Source organism: Manduca sexta, chromosome 21 (genome assembly GCF_014839805.1).
Source record: "Manduca sexta isolate Smith_Timp_Sample1 chromosome 21, JHU_Msex_v1.0, whole genome shotgun sequence".
Classification (NCBI taxonomy): Eukaryota; Metazoa; Arthropoda; class Insecta; order Lepidoptera; family Sphingidae; genus Manduca; species Manduca sexta.
Genome location: NC_051135.1, coordinates 13,478,435 through 13,495,164, shown reverse-complemented (window position 1 = coordinate 13,495,164; position 16,730 = coordinate 13,478,435). Strand labels below are relative to the sequence as shown.

General features: G+C 36.2%; 1 protein-coding gene across 1 annotated transcript; it reads left to right on the top strand.

Annotated features, from left to right (window-relative positions):
• Positions 1–2,991: 2,991 nt before the first annotated feature.
• On the top strand, positions 2,992–13,721 carry LOC115442241 (synaptic vesicle glycoprotein 2A). The gene is made up of 11 exons (XM_030167248.2): positions 2,992–3,205; positions 4,756–4,917; positions 7,423–7,585; positions 8,728–8,849; positions 9,682–9,920; positions 10,284–10,450; positions 10,868–10,976; positions 11,196–11,383; positions 12,143–12,241; positions 12,822–12,949; positions 13,600–13,721. The coding sequence occupies exons 1-11, from the start codon at positions 3,076–3,078 to the stop codon at positions 13,668–13,670; spliced, it is 1,578 nt and encodes a 525-aa protein (XP_030023108.2). The 5' UTR covers positions 2,992–3,075; the 3' UTR covers positions 13,671–13,721.
• The last annotated feature ends 3,009 nt before the right edge of the window (positions 13,722–16,730 follow it).

Below are 16,730 nucleotides of genomic sequence, written 5' to 3'. Positions count from 1 at the left end.
GTGCGCCGAATTTGCCATGGTATCAGCATATGGGCTACTTCCGGTAGCTAGAACCAGAGCGGCTTCTTTGCCGTGAAGAAGATCGACGACGATCCCTAGGCCTTGCGCGATATGCGGAGAAACACGATGTGCGAGTATGCTCATCTAGCTTCAGGGAGAGATGCTTCACCATTTTCTTCAACTCCGCGATCTCATCGGACTGATGTGTCGCAAGTGGCCTGCTAGAAGATGCGACGATAGTGTACTAAAATGGGTAATTAATAATAACATGGGCAAATTATGCAAAAAATATTTTTTGATACCAATCGATCCTGTTGCTTATAAGGATCAAAATACTCTACGAGACCATTAGAGGTTTGATTACTGTTGAGGCTAGTCGCCAATATATGTATGGAGGACTTAAAAGAGACAGCCCTCACCACAGCCCCGGTCTCTCTAAGGTTTTACAAACGGTACATAGATGATACTTACACAATTTACCATCAGACAAAGTAAGATACTTTCTTTCACTGCACATAGCACTCATGTTGTTGGTCGTAGCATGATATGCGGTATGCAGGCCGTATAAAACTAAAAAATAACCATACTTTCACGGTATTTTTGCGTTAAGTATATGATTTTATCCCTTATCCGAACTTAGCCGTATCTATTGCCTAGATCAAATTTTGAGTCAAAACGACAAACATTAATTAGAGCAATAGTCAAAATAAATAGGTGTCAATAAAAAGCTCACTAATTAGTAGAGCTCACTAATCAGTTAATATTATAACTCCTGATAAAACTGTAAATAATTTTCTCTTACTTGAAACATTGCGGCAGTTTCATGACAGGCGCAAGTTGTAATTACTTAACATTTATTTAAATAACGATGCAAACAAATAAATAATGTTTCTAAGTGGACTGCCAGCAGTTTCGTGACAGTATCGCGGCATTATGGGATTACATCGCTGCAAAAATTCACCGGGGCAAATTCCCTAATGTCGAAGAACCATTATCTTGGTTATGACGAACTGTCAATGAAGTTGTAGCGGCAAACAAGTTGTATTGTTATAACAATAAATTGCATTACATTGTTGTGTTAATTAATTTTGAATATTATTTCGCTGTAGATAATGTCGATAATAGTTTAGCAGTAATAAATTCTCTGCGCTTCGCTCCGCTATATACGCGCCGGCCCTTAGTAAGAGTTTAAATCTTCACAGTTCACACATAAGGCTGAGATTATAATCATAAAGCATATTAATATTAAACAAACAGACTAACTTAAAATATCATAAGGATTTTCCGTATTATTACGTGATTGTAATAAATTTTAGGCGTATTTTTGCGCACATTATCACTTTGAAATTCGGTCAGTCATCGCCACTGGTAAGTGCTGGAGAGTATTAAAAAGGTTGGTTAACTATAATTTTATTAATATTTGTAAAATTATGACTTATAAATGGGCTATCCTTTTATTATTATTTAGTATAATTATAAAGTATATAGATAAAATCCGACGCCTTTTTTAGCGTGTTGAATAGTGTTTGCGAATTGTTTTTTTTTACCACAATTCTATATTATCAATCAATTCCATTATCATCATAAATCATTAACTTGGCTATAATTTATTAAATATGTACTAAATGGTGTATATGTATGTGTATATATTTTTTTAAATAACAGTTTACGTTTACAAAGCTGCAAAAGAAACGCTGTAAAAGAAAGTTGTAATACATAAGGAAACATGCGGGAATGATAAGACCTTCATAAGTATAGTTCGACTCTCTAAAACCGTCTATATTAAGGTTATAGCTTAAGGTCCATTTTTCATACATTTTGTTTCACCTTTAATCTGGGTAACTAAACAATTATTGGCAAGTAAAGAATTTAAATTCACGTCTAGTTAGTGATTAGTTCTCGCAGTTGAAAGAAAAACGTAAAAATAATTAATATGCATGGATATTTCGGCTTTTAAAATGTCGTCGTATTAAATTTTAGAAGAAGAAGGTTAGTAATATAACTGTATAGTATAAAAACTAAATATCCGTTTTTAAGTAACTTTATTAATATTTTGCGTTCAAAAAGTAATTGTACGGCATTTGTATATAAATCTAAAGACAACTAATTAGATAGGTACGTGTACACAGATAATTAGCCGATAATGATTGTTTCGAAATGGCATTTAACAATTTAGTTTAAAGCTGAGAACAAACGAATATTTTGAGGTAAGCGTGCTGTTGAAAGTAATTTTACTATTTTAATGCACATTTGTAGTAAATCAGTTATGGCCACAAACTTATATATAAATGCATAGCCCATAACTAAGAAGTTTAAACTTGGCTTTGTTGGCGTGTAATATTGATAAAAAATATTGTAAATATTTAAAATATTCGACCTATGAAATAGACAGTCCATATTAATATATACAGCAGTTGATGCTACGACCAAGAACAGCTGTGCTGCATGCTACCAAAACAAAAAAATGGATTTCGTTCTTTTTAACACTGATCGATTTTGTGAACTTTATCACACTTTAGAAGCGTTATTAAAACGAAGTCTGAATCTATCATGCGAATGTCTGATCTTACCTTAGGGTTTCATATTTCTATAGAGATATCATCACCTATTTTTAAGCTTACACAGGGAATTGGAAAATCATTAAGTTATAAAATAAAGTAACTTTAATAATAACCAGTTTCATGTAATCGGCGGTATCGCTTAAATATTTTATAAGAAATAAAATATTTTCGAGACCCCTCTTAATTCATCTAAAAACCGTCAAAATGCACCTTATTCGAAATAAATAAAATTTAATTTGAAGTAACAATGAAGAAATACATTTACCGGCTGTTAATATTTTTTCAGATTTGTTTAAGAGGAAAAATATGTACATATATAATGTATACACTGGATTATTCAGTTTTTATCAATTCTGTTTACAATCTTATCCGATTTAGTTGGACGATTATTGGGGTATCGGAGAATTATAAGATTCATACTCTTATCTCTTTCAAAATAGACGATATTAAATATAATGCTACCGACGGCCTAACTATTATAACTCCGAAACTTAACTACGAAAACAGGTTCAAAATGATTTTTAAATGTTGTTACAGTCAAACAAAAATGAAGGGAAAGGTTGACGTGCAAAGTGACTTAACATTTGAGACTAAAGTAAAAGAAATGGAGAATGTGGATTTAGAAGATGCTTTAGATTTGGCAGGTCAGTGAAAGTGTTTTAAGTGAGCTCTAGAACTAGATAAGTAGATAAAAAAAAAAACAAATAGGTAAATGTAATTATTGTGATTAGTTATAATCAGGGCTTTTTTGTGAGGACACGCAGTGCTTCCAAGGGAAATTTCGAAAATACCGAGAATCGAGAATTAACGTGCCTCTGAAAAAGAAGTGACAAAAAGGCCTGGTTATAATAATAACTAAGTAATAATTCACCGACTTCAAAAGGATAGGGGAGTTAATTCACGTATTTTTTTGTGTACGTATAAATGATTCCTTTTGCATTAGTTTTCGTATAATATCGGAATATTTTAAATTTAATTATTTAGCATGGGACTCTGGACTTTGAAGACGTAAAACTCTTCCAAGTCAAACAGTACTTTAATATAATATTTATTTTTGTATTTGGTTCAGTAAAGACTTAAAATGCTATTGCAATAAGAATATTTTTATTTTGCCTTGGACTTCGAATGTCTAGAAGGGTTCTCCTCAGAACTAAATATGATTTTGATGATTATTTTTAATATGTATTAAATAAAGGTTGAAGATGCTACAATTTTAATAATATTATTGTTTGATTTTAAACTTATAAGATGCGTAAGGAAATTTCATAAAATTAAAGAGGATGAGAATTACTTTGATCTGTTTTTTAACTCACAAAATATTAAACCTTTTAATTAGAAATAAAAACAATTTCAAAACTATTACAAACCAATAAAATAATCCATATTATTTATAGGGGTTAACAAGAAATTATTTGAGCACAACCTGTGTGATTTCTGTAATTCCTGTTTTTATGTTTATGTTATACAGATAAAACTTTGTTTGAATTTGGCACCTAATATAGGTAAATTAATAATCAAAGATTTTTCTATATTTCCAATCATGATACTACTTATTTTATAAAGATTCGAAAATAAAGTGGGCCATCTATGGTGCCGTTACCTTAGCAAGCCAGTGCCCCTAATTAGTTGGCCATCACTGTATACCTAAAGTTAAATTATTTTTCTTTTGTATTATGGATTTTTGAAGACAGTTTTATTTTTTATTACCTAATAATTATCTTATGATTTACTAAATGTGACGAAAAGTATGATGTTTATAATTTTTGCGCTTATTATTAATAATTCATCTATTAACAATGTTGGTGAGTAAAATATTGGAAAGAAAGAAAACGATTTAATTTTGTCACAGTCCAAGATTACATGCACTTGTGCCCTGTGGCTCGGCGCATCTAAAGAATTTCGCCACGGTACCCCTGCCTGTCGCAAGAAGCGACTTATTGGGGCTTAGAGAGAGATGATATGCCGTGTGTTGTATGTACATAGGGTTAGAGACTCGGCTAGACGGTCCCCCGAAGGTCAACATCAAATCCGGACAGAATCTAATGCGCTTAGCATGTGTTATTTTTAATATTTATACAAACAGCCATGCTGTAATAAGAATCCAATCATTGTCAATCTTTCATGCAGGATGAGCTCACTTGCTTCTTCGCTCATGAAATATATACTCATGCTCTAATGAAGGTTAATGTGTCAGGCTACGGAAAGTATCAGTGGTTCCACAGCAGCCTGATGCTGTTTACGTTGCTGGCGACCGTGCTGGAGATGATCGGCATCGCGTTCGTAATGCCAACTGCCACGTGTGACCTTGAGATCCCAGATAACTTGAAAGGCATTCTCACATCCATACCTAATATTGGTAAGTAGAGATATTTTCATAGTAATATCAGCCTTGTATATACTATCCCACAGCTGTACAGGACTCACCCACCACTGAGAAGGTTTTTGGCCTTAGTCCACCACCTTGGCCTAAACGCACATTCTTATGTAGAACTTCAGAACTCTCAGATATACAGGTTACCATACAATGAGATATTTTCCTTCATGCTTTGCATTGTTTTTACCGAAGCATCAGACGGTGTTTTCGCTCACGATTACGCCTGCTTGAAACGGCGAGCCCACAAGCCTGAAATTCGGCGCGGTCGCTCCGTTTTACCTCCACCTAAAGATCACAGCACACATATCAACTCGGAAACGGATCGTCACCGTATCGCCTTTCACCTCGCCATCAAACAGGCGTTCACCTAGCGTAAGCACGTATCTTAAGCGGATTAGCAGCTCCAGTACGTCGACTCGGCTACGGCTGGCCACTGGTTGACATGGCTGGCACCAGATCAGTATCAATCCGAATGTATTTAGAGACACTTGAATCATATAGATATTTTCTAATTTCTGCAGTTTCTTCTTATTCATCGTTATTTGAAATATAACCTACAAATTCAACAAAACACGCGCGCAACACGACTGGAAGTTTTCTTGGGAATGACAGCACGTTCGAGAAGAGGGGCCTTATTCTCTATCCCGCACGTTATTTTGACAGTGTGTAACAAGCACGTAACACAACGCATCATGTTTAGGACTATAGAAATTTGGCTTACAGAATACCATTCCATTTCTCGAAGATAACATGACACGGCCGCGTTACGCGTTTACACTATCATACAGAATAAGGGCGGATGTGTAGGACTATAGAAATTTGGCTTACAGAATACCATTTCACGCACATTTCTCAAAGATGACATGACTCGGCCGCGTTACGCGTTTACACTATCTTACAGAATAAGGGCCCAGGTTGCGGGGACGACGAGCTGCAAGCGTGGGAACTGCAAATTGACCACTCACCGCGGTTCGTGAGCTTGTCATGAGGCGAGGCGATTACGTTAGTATTCCGATTAGTGTGCTTTGCAGTAGAGAGTTTCATAAAAAAAATACTGCGCGGCTTGAGTTGATACGGTGATGATCTCTTTGATATGTGTGCTATGATCTTAATACGAACACACAAATCCGTTGCCAAAATTGCGGCCGTGTATTTGGGCTACAATCGGTGTAATAATCACCAACGTAGGCGCAGATTGTGCCTCGCTTTTTCTTTTTTGCTACTCAATCATCTGACGTAGATGGGAATTTCCAATGATATTGAAGAAGATATAACTTTAAGTATTCAAAATGTTGATTAGGAAAAATGTATGTTTGCAATGTGCCAATAATCTACATCAATATCTATTAATTGCTATTATACACGATTTGCTAATCATACAAATAAAAAGCAGTAATTAAATTAATTAGTGATAATGTTTTTCTTCGTGAGTCGTTAGTACATTAGGTGATAAAGCTGTAGATGTCCTTCAAAACGGAGATAACAGAACCAGATCTTTTGCTTAATGAAATAAGTATATGAAACTTCAGTTTCAAAAAGCAAGGGATAATTTACATAATTTAAAATTGAATATAAGTGTATATAATCCCCCCATATTATTAATATTATGTAGTTTATAGATCCTCTATAGACAGATGCTTCCACTCCGCCAAACATCGAGGCATATGGCGACGCATCGCGAAAACGACAGCTTTTTACTCGGACCACGACCACTCTGTCAAGAGTGTACGACTACGAGGAATAAGCGATATATAGCACAATTTGCAGCATTTTTTTATCATAGTATCTTGGCGTCGTTACACTGCCCCCAAATCAAATCAAATCAGTTATTTAGGGATCGTCCATTAATTACGTGAGGCTTGAAAGGGGGGAGTTCGGAACTAAAATCACGAAATATCACAAGGAGGGGAGGAGGGGGGTGTTATGAGATTTATCTGATTATACCTGTATTTAAAGATAATTATAAAAATGTTAATGTACTTTGTACCAAAAAAAACACGTGATTTTGGGTAGGGGTAGTCTAAAACCACACCACATATCACCAGGGGGAAGGGGTTACTAGTCACTAAAAAACATCACGTAATTAATGGTCGACCCCTTATTCAGCAAATAGACCTTTGCAGGTGCGTATATTCGTCATCGTCAAAGGTAAATGCAGTGAAAGTAGTCGTTACTGCGGCGAGTAAGAAGCGCCGCAGATAGATAGTAGAAGAGACAATAAAAACCCAGGGTTATTACGTGGTACGAGCTTTATTTTTGGACCTCCGCTTTACACTCGGCTCTGGTTACTGGTACTAAGCAACACGAATCACTGGTCTGGGGAACTCCGAATCAGGCGAACGGCACGATGTTGCACGTGACTGGCTCCGGCGGCAGCTCGCCGGGTAGTTAGACGGCCACGTGGAATGTGCAGCGATTAGCACGTGGTCGAGGTCAGCTCCCACGATGTTGGACGGAAAACAACCTTATTATTGCACGTTGTTCCAGGGGTGATACTGACAGCGACGCTGTGGGGTCGCGCGGCGGACACCCTGGGCCGAAAACCAGTGCTAATCATCTCGTCAGCTATATCGGGGCTCTTGGGCCTGGCTGCTGCATTCATGCCGAATCTCTTAGGGTTCGCGCTGTTTAAATTGGCTAGCTCTTTGTTGTGAGTTTTTTTTGTATTGTTTTGAATGACGAGACTAGTTTGCCGTTTGCCTGATGGTAAGCGATACGACCAAAGAATAAACAGAAAAAACACCACCCAACACCTTGAATTACAAAGTATTGTTTGGTATTCCACTGCGCTCGCCATCCTGAGACATGGGATGTTAAGTCTTATTATATCCAGTAGTTACACTGGCTACAATACCCTTCAAACCGGAACACCACAGTGACTAAACACTGCCGCTTGGCGGCAGAAATAGATATTGCGGTGGTACCTACTCAGGAGGACTCTCACATATAAGAGACCTACCACCAGTAAAATGTGAGTATCTAGCTATGTAGGAGATAGCAAAATATATATAAGAAATTGTTCAAATAAATTATAATTGTGTTTTATTATTATTGTACCCTGGTGGTAAGATAGTGATTAATCAAGGCGCTTCACAAACGCTATCAACAAAATACGTTACAAATACTGACACTTATAGTTCCTTCAACATTACTAAGCAAGTGTCTGTTTGTATTAAACCAGCGTGTTGAGTTGTAGCTGAATGCCTTGAGTGAATTCCTGAATTGCACCTACTGTTAAATACAATAGCGGCGAAGGCAAGATGCGCGAGTGTCTATTCGTATTAAACCAGCGTGTTGAGTTGTAGCTGAATGCCTTGAGTTGGACAGTGAATTCCTGAATTGCACCTACTTAAATACAGCAGGGGGCGAAGGCAAGATGCTTTTTACAATCGTTAACGCTAATCGCAAACTAAACTATGTCACTGACACCGCCGCGGCGTGCCGTGTGCCGCTCCGATCGCCACTCAGCACATTTTCGTGGCTTAGTCGTTGGCGTAAGCGTTGGAATTCACATATAGTGTCCCACGTAAGTGTGTTGCGTTCCGGAATCGGGCTATGTACATCTGATTCCAAAAGGCCGGGATAATTGTGTTGACTGACGAGGAGCAAACATCTCTCGTCCGTCGATACCATATGGGATCCCACTTCACTTACCATCAGGTGCAGTGGGGTCGCCGTGACCGCAAAAAAAAACATTTTTGATTTCTATTAGCGTCGATGATATAAACGGCATCTCATCTACTGCCCCTGTAAGTACAATACACAATACAGTATATCGCACCCTCTTTCCAGTTTATCGTGTCCCTCGTCAATCTGCTTCGCATACGCGTGCGAGATCATGCCAATGAAGTATCGAGATATAACTGTGCTCGTATGTAACGGACTTCTCATGCTGCTATCAATCCTCAGTCCAGGTAAAATTCAATTGTTGTCGCACCTATAACTACAGATGCAAATATTTACATCCAACGTATCCTGAGATATTAAAATATCTATCCGAGGTTTAAAATTATGCAATTTTCATTTAGATCTAATTTTTCCACACACGATTTATTCTAGTTTTTTCCTGAGTAAAGTAGATACATTTCTTGTGCTTAATTTTTAAAATCCTAATTGTTCTTGCGACATCGCTGATAAATTGTGTTGCGATGAAAAGGTAGGATAATAATAATAATACAAGCATGGTCAAATATGGAAAAACGCAACCAAAAAGGAAAAAAATGCTTAAAGGATTCTTTATCAAATGTGCCATCGTGTTTAATAAGCCGTTAACTTTTTAAATTATTGCACTTCATCATCATCATCATTTCAGTCGGGAATCGTCCACTGCTAGACGTAGGCCTTCCCCATTGAGCGCCACAGGGACCGGTTCTGGGCCGCCCTCATCCATCGGACGCCGGCGACCCTCATCAGGTCGTCGGTCCATCTCGTGGGGGGCCTGCCTACGCTGCATCATAATGATTGCACTTGGCATAATCCAAATTTACTAAAAATTATAAATTAGGGACAAAATTATTAATTTTAGAACAAAGTATAATTATTTTTTACGTATAAAAATGTAGTTTTTGTCAAATGGCAGTATTTTTGTCTAATGTTTGCCATGTTTCACATTTAATAGCATTTTGACTTGCTGACAAAATTGCCTGCATTTTTCTTCGCATGCTTGTTCACTTAACAACAAAACTGTGTGACATGAAACTATTACTCAACCAAATCTTTTATGCGGTTTCTTATTTTAAATTCCAGCTCTTGCTTGGCTAATCCTCCCTTATTCCTGGCGGCTTGAGATAGGCACGCTCGTCTTCCGACCCTGGCGCCTCCTCACCGTGGTCTATGTAATGCCTCTGATCATTGCCGCAGCCTTTATGCTAGGAATGCAGGAGAGCCCCAAGTTTCTAGCCGCCAGGGGAAAATGGCAAGAATCATTGGCAGTATTGCGTAAAGTGTATTCTACTAATACTGGCTTGGCACCAGAGGAGTACCAGGTAATTGGAAAATGTCACTTATAAATGTATTTAAAGCAATTAATGTTAGTAAGCACCCGAATCGAATTGACACATATTTTATTTTAAAAAAAAAGAGGATTCTTACACGAAATTAAATTATTATTCAAAATTTTATCAATGACATTAGGATGGAGACTTATTGACTTTAACTTAGAAATGAATCTAGTTGCTAGCTCTCTAGCTAGCAGCTGCCATGTAACGAAAAAAACGGTACCTTCGTACAGATTCCTAATACATCCAGTACATTAATTCTGCAAGGAAAATCGGTAATAATTTAAGCTCGGGTACACTAGCTAGATTATTCCTACTGTAACACGAAAACATTGTTACTTTACTCTGCAGGTAAAGTCCTTGAATAGCTCCTCGGACACGGTGAGTGAGGGATCGAGCGACTCCAACGGCGAGCTGGCTCCGGGTCCTCGCAAGCTGAGTGCGATGTCGCTGCTGAAGCCTCCACACTTCAAGTGGCTCGCACTTACCAGCTTCCTCACATTTGGTATCATGTCTGTGTACGTATTTATAGCTATTTTATTACTTGTTCGTTGGTAAACACTAGAAAAAATCTAGAATTATAATTATCATATTCCCGGTGTTAAACTATTTTCCCGGATACCAGTGTTAAATTCTTCGGCGTATTAAATGGCGGCCACTGAGCTGAACAAAAAAACAGGAACAGATGTGATGATGAAAACTAGTTTTTGCTCGCGGCTTTGCACGTGTGAAGAAGTTTTCTGGGATAGGAAGTAGCCTATAACCCTCCCAGGGTCAAGAACCTATCTCCATACCACATTAGTAACTATCTCCATACCAAATTTAATATAAATTCGTTCAGTAGATTTGGAAAAAATCGATAACAAACAGGCAGACAGAAAAGGGGACTTTGTTTTATAATATGTATAGATTGACAAAGGTTTTTCTTATTTCAGACTGAACGGACTGTTTCTCTTTGCCCCCGATATACTAAACAGGGCTTTAGATGGATCGGAGGACGAAGTTGGCACTATTTGTGTTCTACTTAACCAGAATGGCAATTCGGTAAGTTTTTAGTGAAATTATTAAAAGAGACAAAAAAAGAATATTTATTTTATGCGACATTAAATTACAAGCAGGAAAGTCGTTTGAGTTGTATCCGTCAAGGGACGGGTCCTTTGCAGGTATATTGAATACTCAATTTCTAATGAGGCAAATTGGATCATTAAAAATAACATTGTAATAAAATCTATAATTTTATTATGGAGTATTATTTTTTTCTAGACTGACACCGGCGCATGCGTGGACGACATCTCTCACGAAACGTTCCAGATCATGGTGATCACCACGCTCATATTTGGCGTGATTGTGATGGCTGCCAGCGTGATGCCGCTCTCCAAGAAGGTGGTGCTGGTCACAATGTTCACCATTGTTGGTGCCGCATGTCTCACTTCTGTGTTAACTACGAACATGTATGTCTATTACTTTTGTATACTACATCATTGTGTCTACTCGACGGTTAACAAAACTGAACTAATGTATTAGATACTCAGACTGATTCCACAAAAGACAACTCTTAGTAACATTAAAATCTTCGTATCTATAAAATCTATAAAATATCTATAAAATCTTCTTACAATCATAATGTCGATTCCTAAATAACCACAAATCATTCATCAAAAATATCAATTTTTAGTAACTAACGAACAGAAGATAACACTTATTTTTTTCTGTAGAACCTATGTAGTATACATACCTAGTTGAGTGTTTCGTAATTATTTTTTTAAACGAGCACAGCTAAGTGTCCCCATTCCACCTGATGGTAAGTGAAGTGGAGTCCAGATACATGTTAACTGACGAGACATGTTTATACCGCGCCACTTGACATAAACCGGATATACACAGGCTGATCCCGGAACGCGACACACATTAGCGGGTCGCTATGGCGGGTTTTACCCTTTGTGTAGGATGGTTGTTATCTGGGTGGATACAATTCAGTTGCGGTCTTAGGAGGATGAACCGGGCAACGTCCTGGGCCTCACGCTTAGGTGGGCATCGTCATCACCTTGTTATCCAAAGCATTTCTAGTATCTTATCTACGAAATTGTTTATCGGGAAATTAAAATCATGGTCCTTTTTATTTTCTGCCGCCGAGGCCTCGCGCCGGCTAAGGCCGCCACTGATACAAGTACCCTACCATTAACATTCTATAACGAGGTGATTACTTTCAGCGTTCTCGTCGGAGTAACCATGTCCTCTCTTCAGCTGTCTTCGCTGGGCATGGGACCCGTCATAGCCTACGCTGTTAGTCTTTTCCCGACGAGTTTAAGGTATGTTTCATCACAACTTTTATCCAACTTCAGAAAATGGCGGAGGTTCTATTTTTGACAGTAGGTATGTATTTCCTTTCCAATGTATATTCACCGATTTCCCCATCAATTGCGGACTGATTTTTATTTTGTTTTGGCGTCAGATTTGGTATCATTTCGATATCGTTAGTATAGGACTTTGGGCTTTAAAGATGCAAAAGGGAACTCCTCAAAATTAAATATGATTGGAATTACTCTTTTTAAAGTGAATGGTATATAGGTGCTTAAAAGAATTGTTACAGGTGTAAAATTTCCAACATATTTGGAATTCTGAAAGCGCTATATGCTATAGAACCTATATGCTGACGGACCACAAAGGGCTATCCGGGAGACTGTATTTAATGTGCATAGAGAACGTGAGGGTCCTGAGGCTTCTGAAATCTCTGATATTTGACACACGATTTCTTAAAACAGGGTATTTGGTACTAATCGTACAAAATGTAACGTCAGTCACACATTGATATCTTGTAAGGCATGGTGCTAATACAATCAATCTTAGTGCACAGGCAGCGTGGGTTTACAAGAAGATTCATTGTTCCAGGGGTACAGCGGTGGGCGCGGTACTCATGTTCGGACGACTGGGCTCCGCCGTCGGTGCCAACGTAGCCGGGCTGTTACTAGCCGCCGCTTGCACCGCCACCTTCTACGGGTTCACAGCTCTATTACTCTGTAAGTAGGAAATACCTAAGTCAAGAAATAGCAAATCTTGGTTTGCTATCACGATCTACTATATAGTTCTCGAAGAGAATTACATAGCATTACGTTCATGCAAATGGCTGCAAAAACTAAGCTGAGTAATTTCAAAAATTTGCTTAAAAAAATGCGTTGCGCCGACCCCACAATGGAATGAAATAAATGCAAAAGTAACATGATTTGAGAGATAAGTTTTTATATTAAACTTACTTTTATAAAATGGTGTTTGAATCATTACATTTATTTTTCAGTTACTGGCCTTCTTTGGACTCTAAGGCTCTGAGTTTAGCCAAAATAATAAGCCAATTACCAAATCATTGACATATTTTTAGTAAAATACGCAGAAAAGACATTCGCCGTCGCTTAATAACAACAATATAGAACATGAACAACTATAATAGAGCTAATTGTTTAGTAATACAGTTCTAACTTTATTATCTACAATTTTACATCTCTACGGTGTGCCCTCATCGCACGAAATCTCATTTGAAACAGACAATTAGAAAGCCATTTTAATAAACATTATCACGCTCACATATTTCCTAGAAGCCTGGCAAAGTACAAAGGGTCGCTAGGTAGCGGCTCAAAGAAGTATGTATTTTTATGAACGATGTTTTTTTTTTCAGTGTGTGCAGCTCTGAGCTTTCTCCTGCCCGAAGATAACTCGAGAGATGAAGATTCTAGCAGCCAATTATAATTTTAAGTTATATGATAATAATAAAATAAACTGTTTTAATATAAGTAGGTACCTGAATTGTTTTTTTTTTAATTGCCTAAAAAATCTTAAAAAAATAAAAAGATCTATTGCCTAGATAAAATTTCAAGTCAAAACGACAAACATTAATCAAAGCAAGGTCCATGATCAAAATAAGTAGGGGACAATAAAAAATTCACAAACTTTAGAGAAGGCACGATTATCGGTAAGTATCTTTACATATGATATATGAGATATATCTCGTACTTAGAACATTGCAGCAATTTTATGATAGGCGCAGGTTGTAATTGTATTGCGGCCGTTATGAGGTTGCATCGCTGCAAAAACTCACCGGAGCGACCTCCTTAATGTCGAAGAACCATTATCTTGGTTATGACGAACTGCCCATGAAGTTGTAGCGGCAAACAAGTTGTATTGTTGTAATAAATAATAAATTGCATTACATTGTTGTGTTAAATGACTTTGAATATTATTTCCATGAAGATAATGTCGATAATAGTTTAACAGTAAAAAATTCGATGCTGCGAGCCGCTGTATACGCGCCGGCCCTTAGTAAAGATTTGAATCTTGACACATAAGGCTGAGATTATAATAATAAAGCATATTAACTTTAAACAAACAGACTAACTTAAATATCATAAGGTTTTTCCATAATATTATTAAATGAGCAGAATAAAGTTACGGCGTATTTTTGCCCACATTACCACTTTGAAATTCGATCAGTCATCGCCACTGGTAAGTAGTTAAGAGTATTCAAAAGATTGGTTTGTTATATTTATTTTTTGTACTATTTGTCAACTTTTTGAGTGACTTATAAATGGGCTATGATTTTTTTTTTTTTGTATGAATATAAAATATATATTCATAATAAAATCGGACACTTTTTTCGTTATGAACAGTGATTGCGTATTATTTTTTACCACAATCCTATATCATCAATCAATCCAATCATCATCAGTCATTAAATATATACTAAACGGTTATATGTATACGTAAATATATATATATATATATATATATATATATATATATATATATATATATATATATATATATATATTTATAACAGTTTATGTTTACAAAGCTGTACTTACAAGAAAGCTGTAACACGTATTAAGGCAACCTGTGGAAAGATAGGACCTTCATAAGTATAGTTCGACTAATCTCTGACACCGTATATATTAAGAGGAATTTCAAGTCTATGGACGGAATATATTCTGATCTAACCAATTCAATATTAAGTACTTAAATTTCCCAATATGTACTTATTTAAAAGCTAATTTTGTTTTGTAAATAGTTTTAGGTACCTGGTAATGTGCCTAATCGCTATAAAGCCGCAATCTGTGACTCTCTAGTAAATTGTAACTTCATTGTACGATGATGGATTTTTTTTACTACCACCCGCATTATAACGACAAGACTTCACTTTTTCGCAATCGGTGTGCGCACTAGTCATAAGCAAAAAATTAAATGTGTTGTTCAACAATTAAAGTACATTCTGAAAAATCCAAGGTCTTATTTATTCCTTCTTTGCCAAAACTTTCATTTCGTTCATCTGAGACGAAACAGTACCCGTTTTTATATATTTATTACCACTGTAACCCTATTACCTACTAGTCGGAATGAAACGTAAATTATCGGAATTTAGGGAACAAGATGGCATCGCATGAAATGTTGTCAAATATAACAAAAAATTTTATTAATACGATGTTACCCACAGATTTAAATCATTAGATGTGCCCGCCCATACTGCAGCCGCACGGAATTGTGTCATCGTTGGGAAGAGTGAGCTCACTCTTGACGTCGTAGTCGGTTGTAGTAAGCAGTGAAGGGTGCACACTGCACGTGGATTACGCTATTAAGTCTCTAAATCTGTTATATAAAATTTACTTTGTTTATCAAAAATAACTACAAGAAAAAAAAACTACAAAAAGACACAAATTTTATAAACTCGTTTTATTCGATGGTCAGTCATTTAATTTTTTATGACTGATGTTTTCATTCAACCAGACCTTATCTTCTTGAATTTGTGTATTGGTATTATAGTAATATTTTACTAATAAATGTTTGTGATATTGATTACATTTTTATTTTTCCGATAGACACACAGACATAAATAGTGGACATTTTCAAGGAGTTCAGGGCTTATCTAATGATTTAAATCTATGATGTTACTCCTAAGTACAGTTTTTCCCAATGCACCATCATAATTCATAATTTGAGAAACCTAAAAAGTATATGGTTTTTTAAACAACTTATACCCTTATTATATTGCGTAAATAAAATAAATGAGGTAGGTACAGATGTTTTGTAAGCTAATAAAACACATGATGGTAAGTAAACACCGACATTCATTATTACCCACAATAGCAGAGCAACCATTGCGCAGCAGGAACAGCACCATCTTGAATTTGTAACAATTTGAAAACAGCAAAATGAATTTTATAGTATAAAATGTCAATATCCGTTTTTAAGTAATTTTATTAATATGTTGTATTCTAAAACTAATTAAGTATAATGCGGCATTTGTATACAAATTTAAAGACAACTAATTAAATAGATACGTGTACATAGATTATAATTAGCCGATAATGATTGTTTCGACAATTAAGTTTAAGGCTGAGAACAAATGAATATTTTGAGGTATGCGCGCCGTCAAAAGTAATTTTACTATTGCAATGTAAATAAAGGATAAAAATGCATTTTCTAATTTAACCTATATACTATACTTACCGCATATATACCGCAGTTAAGACTACGCCTAAGAATAAAAAAATTAAATTTCGCACTTCTTAACACTGATCGGGACTTCTATCTGATTTTGCGAACCTTATCATACTAACTTTAGAAGTGTTATTACAAAAAAATTCGAATCTTACCTACTTAAGGGTTTTAAATTTCTATAGAGATTATCACCTATTTTTAAGCTTATTCTCTAATCGAAAGACCATTAAATTAAATCACATAAAGTAGCTTTAATAATAACCAGTTTCATGTATGAAATGACGGTATAGCTTAAAAATGTTATGAGATATATTTTCG